This window comes from Priapulus caudatus, unplaced genomic scaffold (assembly GCF_000485595.1).
Source record: "Priapulus caudatus unplaced genomic scaffold, Priapulus_caudatus-5.0.1 Scaffold235, whole genome shotgun sequence".
NCBI classification, from domain to species: domain Eukaryota; kingdom Metazoa; phylum Priapulida; class Priapulimorpha; order Priapulimorphida; family Priapulidae; genus Priapulus; species Priapulus caudatus.
This window is the reverse complement of record NW_014577296.1, coordinates 305,648-318,208: the sequence shown is the minus strand read 5'-3', so window position 1 is coordinate 318,208 and position 12,561 is coordinate 305,648. Positions and strand designations below refer to the sequence as shown.

At 46.1% G+C, this 12,561-nt stretch overlaps 2 protein-coding genes across 2 annotated transcripts in view; both read left to right on the top strand.

The window, feature by feature from the left end:
- Positions 1-12,561, top strand: part of LOC106807799 (protein-methionine sulfoxide oxidase Mical-like) — a 55,530-nt gene that overhangs the window by 6,601 nt on the left and 36,368 nt on the right. The gene's annotated exons all lie outside the window — the stretch shown is intronic.
- LOC106807800 overlaps positions 578-12,561 on the top strand; it is a 14,969-nt gene continuing 2,985 nt past the window's right edge. The window contains exons 1-6 of the mRNA XM_014810254.1: positions 578-713; positions 1,017-1,231; positions 1,486-1,839; positions 2,550-2,671; positions 3,165-3,335; positions 4,232-4,418. Coding sequence (XP_014665740.1) covers positions 697-713; positions 1,017-1,231; positions 1,486-1,839; positions 2,550-2,671; positions 3,165-3,335; positions 4,232-4,418 — 1,066 coding nt within the window. The 5' untranslated portion in view covers positions 578-696. The remainder of the gene's footprint in view (positions 714-1,016; positions 1,232-1,485; positions 1,840-2,549; positions 2,672-3,164; positions 3,336-4,231; positions 4,419-12,561) is intronic.

Genomic DNA, 12,561 nt, shown 5'->3' with positions numbered 1-12,561 from the left:
GTGCGTGCGTGCGTGTGTGTGTGTGCGTCAATGTGTGTGTGTGTGTGTGCGTGCGTGCGTGCATGCATCTGGTTGAGCGTGTGTGTGTGTAACTGTAAATGGGAGTGTGTGTGTAAATTAGTGTTTGTATGTGAATCAGCGAGTGTGCATGTGTGTAAGTGAGCGTGCATGTGTGAATGAGTGTGCATGTGTGTAAGTGAGCGTGCATGTGTGTGCGTGAATGAGCGTGCATGTGTGAATGAGCGTGCATGTGTGAATGAGCGTGCATGCATAAATGATTGTTTCTATGTGAATGAGCGTGTGTGCGTGAATGAGCGTGCATGCGTGTAAGTGAGCGTGCGTGCATAAATTATTGTTTCTATGTGAATGAGCGTGCGTGAATAAGAGCGTGTGTGTGTTTGTGGAGCGTGGGGATAGTTACTGTCACCCGTACGTGTGGCACCCGTTCTCTGAACCTCTCTCACACACGTCGTTCACTCATCAGGATATGTTGTTACGGCGGCAGCGGCACCGCCACCACTACCAGCAGCAGCAGCAGCATCAGCAGCAGCACCACCAGCATCAGCAGCAGCAGCAGTAGCAGCAGCAGCAGCAGCAGCAGCAGCAGCAGCAGCAGCATCACCAGCAGCAGCAGCAGTAGCAGCAGTGAAGCCTGGCTTGCCAAGGTTGACACCAAAACGTACATCTGGCCAGCCAATGGAGCAGGCTAAATGGTAAGCACACACATTCATCTGTGAAGGAGTACACTGCGTATCAGTCAACGATGATTACCACCTTAGTGTTGGCATGTGGCGGACTAGCCGGCTGTAAAATCTGTGTACAAAGCTTAAGACAACGTTTTTGTAGCGAGAGTAAATGTCACGGTCTCTGTATGAGGCGAACAGCAGGCTTTCACAGGAAAATCTATAACGTGTTATCACGCATCTATAACAACATGTCGTCGCGCGTCTATAACATGTCGTCATGTGTCTATAACGTGTTTTGATGCGTCTGTAACGTGTCATCATGCGTTGCAGGCTGCGGCTGCAGTTTGTTCCGGACTCGAAGAGCGCCGTGATGTTCAGCGACATCGAAGGCTTCATCAAGCGACAGTTTGGCGGCTTTGCACCGACGGGGGTCAACCTGTCCAAGGTCGTGGCCCTCGCCTTCCCCAGCGTGACCTTGAAGCAGCAGAGACTGTCGCCGGGCAACTACCGCTCGTTCTTTCACGGCATCGCTCCGAGGTCAACAGGTATGTGACGCGCGTGACGTTGACCGTGGCTTTTTATATCGAGCCCGTATGAGTGCCTGCGATTGGTTCTGCTGCTGTCTCTGCCTGACTACGTGTAATAAACAATATAATATATCGCAATCTAATATAAGTATAATAATAAACAATATAATCGCAATAATAACGAACAAATACGCTGTCTGTGTAGAACAAAGCGACAGCAATACGTGCAAAAAACATCATTACCTCTCTCTGTCTCTCTCTCTCTCTCGCAGCTTCAGTTGAACACGCACCAGCTCTCAAAGATTCCTCACACGCCTCAAAGGGGCTGATACCCCGCCTCCTGCCCGGGGCAGGTAGCAACACCGCCGTCACCGTGGCAACAATGCGAAGCTCGGCAGTGGCAGGTAGTAACACCGCCGTCACCGCGGCGACAATGCGAAACTCGGTGACGGTGACTACCGGGGCGTCGATGGCGGCGGCGGCAGCGTTGTCCCGCACGAAGCAGGTTCAGGAGGTGATCCTGCTGGACAATGAGGAGGATAGCGATCAGCAGACACCGCGAGGAAACCGCAAGCAGCGCTTCACTGCCCAGCAGGTGCTGGGCGGCGACGATGGCCCCAGAGCAGGTACGGCCAGAGTGGCGCCCCCTGTCGTCGGACGTGCTCCGCGAACGCATCTCAGTTTTCGTCGAAATTATTCGGTTGTCGAAGTGTGTGCGGCCTGCAAAGTTTGTGCAGGGTTAAAAGATTTTTGGTTGGCTACAATCTATGCGACCAGTCGGAACATTCATGATGAAAGTGTTTCTGGTTGGCTGTGATTCGTGTGACATTGAAATGTTTCTGATAAAAACATTTTTGATTGAAAAACATGTCACTTTGCAACCAATCAAAATATTCCCGACAAAAATATTTCCGGTTTTCTGCCACCCGTGCGACAATTGAAAATATTCCCCCAAGAAAGATTTTGTCGTATAGCCTATAGCTGACTTATGGGCCACAGTTTTATGGATAGGAATTACTTTTACGAAGAAAAGAGTTGGTTGCAATCCTGCCTCACTGCCAATAATACCATTAACGGTTGTCCATGTCAGGAAACATTTAGGGACCATCCTTATAAACCATTTGGCATTTCTTATCATTTCTCCACGAATTAGGTTAATTAATTAGGTTTTAATTAGGTTAATAAGGAGATATGTAAAGAAGTTATTTTCATGCCATCTTCCCAGCCAGCCTGGGTTGACGTCATACTCATATAATAGCAACACGGTGCCTAATGTTGTACTGGAGAGACAAGGTGGTAGTGCCATCGTTCAGTAATGGTATTGTATGTGTGACAGGAATACCCAAGAGCAATAGTCCCACTGCTGCACTGACCTCTCCCGTCAAGGGAACATTCTACTACAGCCGCAAGCAAGGCGACCCGAACCATGTCGATGACACGTTCTGCACGTCAATAAAGGTAGGATCGCGTGACGTCACGCGTGCGTGTCTTCCCGCATGCGATTGACGTCCCCATAAATGTCTCTCCATAATCGCTAGCTGGTTGTCTTACGTTAGAGGAGAGGGTGCTCACCCTCTCACTCTGTATCTCTCCCCCCTTCTCTCTCTGCCTGTGTGTGTGTCTCTCTCTGTCTGTCTCTCTCCCTTTCTCTATTAGTCTCTCTCTGTGAGACTGTTGATGATGCCACGTACCTGTATTGTCACACACATTGCTGCCTGTGTCAGTGATGTCACCACGTACCTGTATTGTCACACACATTGCTGCCTATGTCAGTGATGTCACCACGTGCCTGTATTGTCACACACATTGCTGCCTGTGTCAGTGATGTCACCACGTGCCTGTATTGTCACACGCAGTGCTACCTGTGTCAATGTCACCACGTACCTGTATTGTCACACACATTGCTATCTATGTCAGTGATGTCACCACGTACCTGTATTGTCACACGCAGTGCTACCTGTGTACAAAGGAGTTCAGCAACAACGTCAGCTTCATGCAGCACTGTCTGGGACACATCGAGCGTGACCAGTCACGTGTCATCGACCTGTCTGATCTCACGACGTGCAAACAGTGCCACCAACACTTCGAGACGCCGTTCGACCAGCAGAATCACGTCGACGAGGTAAGATTGTCACTTTGACGAGGTAAGATCGTGACTTTGACGAGGTAAGATCGTCACTTTGACGAGGTAAGATCGTCACTTTGACGCGGTAAGATCGTCACTTTGACGAGGTGTCATCGTCACTTTGACGAGGTAAGATCGTCACTTTGACGCGGTAAGATCGTCACTTTGACGAGGTGTCATCGTCACTTTGACGAGGTAAGATCGTCCGTGCTGCGCCGCGTGCTCGCGTCAACAAACTCTCCGATGTGTGACGCTATCGTGAAACCTCGCAGTAAACGGACGTTGTCTTTGTTCGTTGTCTGAATTGGTTGTGAAATCCAAGTGTGTGTATGTACGTTCAGCATGCTGACTTAGCTATACACCATGTGTGCTACAGTAACGGCGCGGCGTGACATGCCTGAAACATTTTTGTAAACGGATGTGAAGTTTGTACATTGCCTGCACGGTGGTAAAATGCTTTTGTATAAACAATTTAATTGTCTAAACGATTAATCAATACGTCATTTACTCATGATGAAGCAGAACTTTTTTTTAAGGCACTAGGCATACAATCGCTACATACGTATTTTGCGCGCGGTAGAAATGAACAGCCTTCCCATGAGTGGCGTTTCCACGCGCTGTTGCTGAATGATTGTTTAAGCGGGGGACACACCATCCGAATTTATTCGCACGTCCGCAGCGATTGTAAAATCGCAGCGAAATTCGCATGGTGTGTCCGCCGAAGCGCTGGCGAATTTCATCCGCACCTAAACTCGCAGCTATCGAACATGTTTGATATTTTCGCTGCGGACGTGCGAATAAATTCGCATGGTGTGTCCCAGGCTTTACCGCGATGAGCGAGCGTGTCGCGTGCCCGTTGCCATGGCGCTCAGCCTCTTCCCTCGCTCACGCAGGTGCATCGGCGGAAGAAGGTGCTGGCGACCACGTGTCGTATCTGTGAGAAGGCGTTCTCCTCGCAGGAGAAGTTCGTGCGTCACATGAGGATGACACACGTTGAGGGAGAGATGCCGTATTACTGCAGTAGCTGCGGATTCCGATCCTCCTTCCACAGCGATGTCCTCGACCACTTCAAGCGGGTACGTACGTACGCGTAACAATATGCGCGTGGCAGACCTGTACAGTAGCCTCTAGGATTTTACTGCATACAACTGTACTTACTGTATAACAAATCGTCTATACCCACACGTATTTGTTACCAGATACCTAATTTAATTGTTATAATTAATTACACATCAATGCTACGAAATTTGAACGGCGCCATGACACCCGCGACCGTGATGCCACCCCAAAAAAGTTGCGTATTTGACAATTTATTTTGCACGTCACAGACTGAGGTCTAATCACAAAAGTGCAATTATATTTATACCTAAATGCTATATAACTGACCGATATTCATTTTAGGGCAAATTTATCCATATTATAACTGAAACTATATGTCGTATGAATAAATAAGAAACACCCTCGGTCTGTAGCCCTTGGCTGGAAAGTGGTTTTGCGCAACTTATCAGATCGTGCGTTTTGAGTGTTGCCACCGTCATTGTAATTAAACTGTAGTCGTTAGTTTTAAAACATTAAAAAAAAATATTTCTAATGGTGATTGAACCATGAAACTTTTTATGTAGCGTAATTATAACCTAAATTAGCTGAAAATAAGCCTAGAACCTAGATTAAACTCTCCCTTTAACAATCACAGGCTGCTGCTAAAACTATTTAGGAATTTTGTCATTGGTCGGTACATACCTAAGAAAAATTTGTGTTCATCACAGAGTACAGATAGCAACTGCACGCGCGCATCGTGTGAGAGAACCAGAAGAGGTAGTGACGCGCGCCGTGTGAGAGACGAGAGACGAGAGAGGAGAGAGAGAAGAGAGGAGAGAACCACGAGAGGAAGTGTTGTATGCTGAGACTGTGAGAGAGAGATAGACGAGAGAGAGAGAGAGAGAGAGAAGACAGGAGTAGTTATGATGCGTACATTGTCGATGTGTGCAGTGGTGCGTGACTATGTGCGTGTGAGCCGTAGTTGTATCGTACTTGGCTGTTGGATAATATAATAAAGAGAATCCACTAAATACAGAATGCATGAAGAGAGGCTGTAGTTCCAAGCATTCCTTGTAGTTACTTAGGCAATTTAAAATTCACTGTCATCACGCAAATTATTAGAATTATCAATTACATCTGTATTTTTATAGATATATGATACCAAGATATACTGTTACATAGTTATGTTACGTTATTTTGGCTGATACAGAGTAATCGATTGCTGCTGTAGAAGCAGATGTTTATACAATTCTCTCTGTAGATCTGACAAAGAGAAATAAGGTCCGAGATGCGCGCCGATTAAAATATATACCGTATTTCTGATATTACGTATATACAGTCAGGGCGCATTTATCTGCAAATTTTTACTTCTGGCACACCAGCGTAGCAGCCACACTATCATGTATTTGGGTAAATAGACAGAAAGACAGACAGACACTTGACTGACTGACCGGCAAAGCAACGCAGAAGATCGAGACAAGACTGACTGCGCTCACGCACAACAGGACAGGGAGGCACAGCGGAGACAGCTCATAGACGACTCTGCAGCCACGGATATCCGCGCGACATGCGAAGCAAACGGCCAGCGGCAGGCGATGACAATAAATCTTATTCCGCCTGCCCTTATATAGTAAAATTTCGGCCAGTGCGCCTTTGGGTAGGCAGGATAAGAGCGCGTATGAACCGGTCAATTGAGGAGTTCGCTGGGCGATTCCAAACAAGCCTTTCGACTATGCACGTGAGGTCGAGAATAAATACAGAATGCTGGTAATTGGCTCGTGTTGGGCTGGTCGGCGGCGTTTCTTTTCGTCTAGAAAAGCGAGTTGTAGTTCTTCCGTTTCACGCCCTGAATTATTCTCGTACATTATTGGCGTGCCATAGATGCGCGACGAGGCTCTCTGGAGGGATTTTCAAGTATTTTTTCCAACCACAAGGATGGTCGGCGATCGGGTTTTAGGACTGCTCCCGACGGTGGAGAGTTCCACACGCTGCACTAACCTATAACTTTGAGTGTGCGAAGATACTTGTCCGAGTTTAAGGTCCGTAAGCCAGTCCTACCTCGAATCGGACGTGCGAGTCAAATTTATCGAGCCATCTTAGTACCCCCGACGGATTGCTAAGCCACTTGATGATGTTTGTTTTTTCACTGAGAATTCCTACTAGATGTTATCTGGAAAAGCGCTAGCTCGTAACGTGCACAGTTTTTGCAACCTCTTGACCCCGCGCTGCCCGGGACGGCACGGGTCGTGCGAGCACAATGCTGGCGTGGCCGCGGCAGTTTTACACGGTAGTAAATCCATACAATAGCCGCATCGAAAACTGACACACAAAAAATATATAATATCCACTGTTTTTACGAAGACGGCGAGCGCGACATCTCCAGCTCCCATCCCTCCCAGAGGGCCGCGCTCACGTGGCGGTCTGGCACGGTCCAAATGCTATATCCAAACGAAAACGCTGGGCTGCGGAAGTTTTTGCGCTGGCGGTGACTCGTAGAAAATAGTTTGTATTTATTTAGGCATTCCATTTTATTGATAAACAGCTGGGCAAGTTGCGATGCTTTGTGCCGGCCTGGCTGCGTGCACGGCATTGATGCATGTATATAAGATTACGTCTTATTAACCGTCGTGGGCGGCGGAGCGAGCGACGAAGAGAGAGAGAGCAGAGAAGAGAGAGGAGAGACGACGACCGGTGGGAGTGCGAGAAAGGAGAGAAAGAGAGTGGGAGAACGCCAGATAAGGTACGAACTACGGCAGGGTGACCGGTACGGACGACGGCGAGGATGTAGCAGACGCGTGTCAATCTATAATCGGAAAGGCCCGCCCTCCACAAGCCGATGTAGGCCGAGCGATGTACGTGTCCCGAAAACTGTGCGATGCTTAGGCTGGCCCCGCCTATCATCGCATTCCGCGTCGGCATGGCGCAGGCGCCTTATCGCTTCGCGCGACGACCATCTCGTATAGCGGTGGAGCGCGGAGATGCTACATACAACACCCCGCGCAAAGTCGCGTGCGCTCAGTCCCCGGAAGTGCGCGGCTTAACCGCTTTCGCGCGGAGACAACGGGCATCTTTTGCGCAACGCCATATTGTACCCGGTCTCTCTGGATGAAATGCCAGTAACAAATTAAGACGGAAAAAAAAAAATTTACCGCTACATAGTACCGAACATCTAAACATCGACTTGCCGCATAAATGCATTTAATCACTCTCTCAAAGAGACTTACTCAAACAACGACTTGACAAAAACAAAGACAAAAAGACAAAAACAAAAACAAGACACTTGTTCAAACAACAAATGTGGAAGCGGCACTTGCAACTTTTCAAAATTGTGAAATAGCTAGAACTCAAATCAAGTCTAACTGATCAAATCAAAACTGTCTACATAACAGATACGTTAGTACTACCGCTCGATCGATGGAATCCCTTGTGCAAGCGGGCCTATTTCCCGCATAAGACAATGGAATGACATCTTTAGGTGTGTTGCCCTCAGCCCTGACCTTTACCATAAATTTGTAACAACAATAACCCAGCAATGGTGCAAACTTGTGTACATGAGCCCAGAGGAGCTATTTGGCCAGGTATTATACATTCTAGGTAGGACATGTTGCCATAGAGCAATACCTTGCTTCACACAAGTAATTAATGCATTCCAGAAAAACAGCTGAGCTTGTTATGGAAAATGTGTAACATGAAAAAGGTTTTCCCCACCCACGGAGTCATAGTGATTATATTGCGAGAAGAGTCGTCGATAAAATATGAATAAAAATTTCAAATAGAGCGATATATATATATCTATATAATTAATCCCACCACCACCCCACCCCCCACGGAGAGACCTCAACCGGATGTGGAGCTATTTGAGAGCATGGACAAGTGAGGCCAACCATAGTCCCGGCGAGGCCCGTTGTCAGCACACACATCCCGTAAAGTTACAATGCTGAATGTTAATGCTACCGATAACAGCTTAGCGAGCGAGGTACATGCACGGACCGACGATGAAAATCGAGATGTTTACTAGAGTACAAGGCATTACGAGAGCGCACTTACTCTTTTTAGAATATTTAAAATATTCGTATAGGAAGAGAGCATCCTGTACACTACATACAGCCAACCTTCACAGAAGAATAAGCATGATCATCAAAACATGAATCCAAGTCACCGACATCTATGTAAAAAGATGATATACAAAGTAAGCATTACAAGCACATCTATGCTAATTATTGAGCGCGACCTATCCGACTTCCATAATCGATTACTCGATTCGGTAAGACCAACCGTAATCGATTATGCAATTCAGCCCGCTGCGAGCCGAGCTATATTGATGAGGACTGATTCGGATGAGAGCGCCTGATACCACACTCGGACACCTGCGCTACTATCGAGTTTTACAGAAAGAGCGAGAAACTGCAGGGGATGATCACCATCATATATCATAGAGCAGATCATAGCGCAGATGCAATAAGAAGCCTATGCAAACATAGAGAGAGAGAGTTAAAGCCCTTATACCTAAAGCCATCCTAAAGCGCCTTGAAGCCAAGACACGTACACTGCACGCGACAGCAAGCCGACCGTACGGAATGACACACCACACCCTTTTTTGCGAGGAAAAATAGAACTTGGTTCCTATGAGCCATTGCACCACACGCACGACACAAGCGACTCATCTATCTATATCTCTCCAATAAGCCCAAAATAGGAACTGTATCTATCTAGTGCGAGGCTTCGCGAACAACGGAGCTCCGCACATGGCGAGCGAGAGCGGCAAAGCGAACTGCGCGTCTAATCTATAGCGTGCAGCTGTGCAAACTATACCGGTCACTGTACTACACCAGTACGTCCAGTACTGACAAATTCTGCAAGCGTACATTCTTACTTATAATTATCTTCCCATGCGCGTATACCGAGAGTGGAATTTGCAGCTTGAGCTTCTATTTAAAAAGCAGCAGCAGGAGTTTTGCCATTGTTCATTGTGAGATGTGTACACTGTACCACTGGCACGTGTGGCGAGTGATGGGTGAACTTTGACCCAACGTCGGTCGCTGTCGTTGTAGTGTGTTTGCGCCAGTCGCCGCGAATTTTGTCGTTTGTCGTTACGGTCGGTCGCTGCAGTGTGTCTTGGCCTTAAGTTATACCTAGTTATATAGTTATAACTGTCACAAAAATGTGTAACCCAACAATACAAGACCATAGAATTAGATATCTACAATAATTCCCATTATTGAATGAAGGCCATAATAACTACGTATGCATGTTTCTGAAAATGGCACTGTGAATCGGTTTCAATAAAAACGAATGAAGGCTATACCAGCCCGGCAGCCGGCGCACGGTCTTGTGTATCTTCCCAAATGCGCGCAGTATCCTAAGCCCCTACACCCTACACAAAAACGACCTAAAACATCTATAACCCTAAACCCTAGATACAATAATGGTAAGCCGGTAAGCACACCATCAACGCCGTCCCCAAACCCAGAGGATGGGGGGGGATTACAATACAATACACAATATGTACAAAGAGTTCACAGTATCATCAATGACATGTAACGGCGCAAGCCCAAGCGCGAACCTCTTGGTCTTCGGGTTACATTATGGAATCTATACCCCTAACCCTATACTCGCGACTAATTCTAATCCTAAACTCTAACCTACACCCTTGTTTGAGCTTGAGATAACGATAAATAATTTAAAAAAACTACCGAGCATTTAGGAAATCGAAGACCGTGCCCGGCAGCCGTCAGATATATGCCGGCTGCCGGGCATATATAGCCACTCTGTTCAATACACAACTTCAAGTCAAGACTGACAAGAGTGACAAGACTAGGGAATACCAATGACAATTTTGAACAAACTTTTGAAGCTCACATTCATAGAAATAATATAGTCTAACTATAGATATATATATATATATAAACTATAGATAAACTGTTATCTATAGACTATATTATTTCTATGCTCACATCCCATTATTATGACATTATTAATATTATATCTACAAGTACAGGGCGCAGCCATCTTCCCATCGTACAATCGTAAACCAAAACCCGTCGTACAATAGTTATAGTAATATAATAGAATCTAAATTATAAACACACCAACACATAACGTTATTGCTATATAGTATTTATTTGCATTAAATAATAATGATTCTATATAACATGATTATACTTATATATGGGCCGCCAGAGTGACCGTATCGGCCGAGTCTGTACCATAGCCACAAAAAAACTTTCGTCAATGTAAGCGGACACCTGCTATGGCGCGCGACGTGAGAACCCGGCGCCGGACCCTGTACCTGATACCTGATACAACAACGACCCCTTCAGCTGCACTAACACGGAAATAACTTCTAAGTTCTAGGCATAACTAACTGTAAATACGAGACAGTTTGCATGGTACAGGGGGCGGCTCTCTTCCATAATGAAGAATTGAACGTAATACCTTCATAATTAGCTCTTGACAACTGTCCTGATAATTTCACTAATGCAGTAATGGCCTAGCAATGTAGCATTCAAAAGCAGAGCTGTCAAAAGTTCAACATTGATTTTAGTAAGCTGCTCTGTGATTGGCTGGCTTGTGTTTGGCCGCGTGCCTGTGTGCAACAATGTCTATGCAATTGCATATAACTGCTGATATAGGGCCCTTCTTAGCGCTGGATATCAGCAAAAGGCAGCCGATTTATGCTGAAACTGGACTTTTGTCTAGCGCTGAATATCAGCAAAAAGGAGACAATTAATGCTGAATGAACAGTTTGTTAGTCGCGGATATCAGCGAGAGGGAGACATACCTTTCTGAAATGCCGACATTTTTTAGCGTGATGGCGTTTTCTGCGATGATAATGGCATGTTGAACATGATTGTTCGTGTATCATATTCAGCAGTTGTGTTTTTGCATCATCAGCAGTTGTTTTGCATCAATCAGCAGTGTTTCCTGCTTGAATCAGCGCCTAGTTAGCAAATCAGCAATTAGTTAGCGTCGCATTTAAAGCAATTTTTTAGGTCGCATTTAAGCGCTAAAATGATGTTATTCAGCATTATGTTAGTGATGACCATCGTTCGTAGAAGAAAAAAAGAAAAAATAAAAAAAAAAAAAAAAAAAAACACCAATACCACGTCTGTTTCGGTTCCGTATGACTCGCCGAGCTGGGCAGGAGCGCGGAACAAATATACTCTGCAGACAAATTGCACTCCAATGTTTCTAGAAAAAACCCCAGATTGCAAGTGAAAAACCCCCAGATCTGGGTAAAAGACCCCGAAGTGTAAACACGGTGAATTCTCGCAGATAATGAGGCTGGCAAAAAAGATAATGGCGAGAGTTCCCTCAGTTCAGCCCATAGATACTAACCCAAGATACTAACTTGGGTTACGTATCTCATGGTCTTCACCGCCAACCATGGGCGGACGGCCGATGGAAAGTTCTGTGATACACAGACTGTGGAAGCGATTTGACGAGAAGTGCAACAACACCCCGTATATCTACGCTCCAAGAACGTGCTGCTAGGTTTAGTAAGACCGGTACTAGACGAGATCCCGTCGCACAGCCTGGTCGGGCTACCGTACATCTTAGCTGAAGTGTGGTTATGTATCAAAATGTTTAATATGCTACGACTATGTAACTCGTTGTGTTGTAGTGTTGAGTTTTCACACAGTTTTAATTTTATCTGCATTGAAAGACTTTCATGTTGATGCCCGGTTATTGCCGTGACTCGAGTCTACGCTCTACTGTCTAACACACAGTTCCCTTCTCGCTAACACTGGTTACTGGACTAAACGTTGGCGAGAGGCGAGAGGTTCCTACGCCGTGAACAGTCGGAGAGCCTGTTGGTATTTAGCTCTACTTAGCTAGAATTATAATCCCCTCCGCTCCGCCCGCAGGGTGCTATACATAGAACGATACTAGGCAATTTTTTCAGGTAGTAAAGCAAAGACAACTTTTTGGGGTTAATACTTCTTTGGTACGGACCAAATAAAGCAACATTCTCGCCGTACAAATTCTCAAGTATCTACAAAAAACCTGTGGCGGAGCGAGGGCTATATTCTAGAGGCTAGCTCTACTCTAATACTAGTACTCCTAGTACTGCCTGAGAGGTCTATCCTCCCAGTGTACTGTACGAACGTATCCCTGGTATCAGCTGGAAACCGAATGTACCCTGGTACTTATCTAATATGCCGCGGACCATACCGTTCGATAG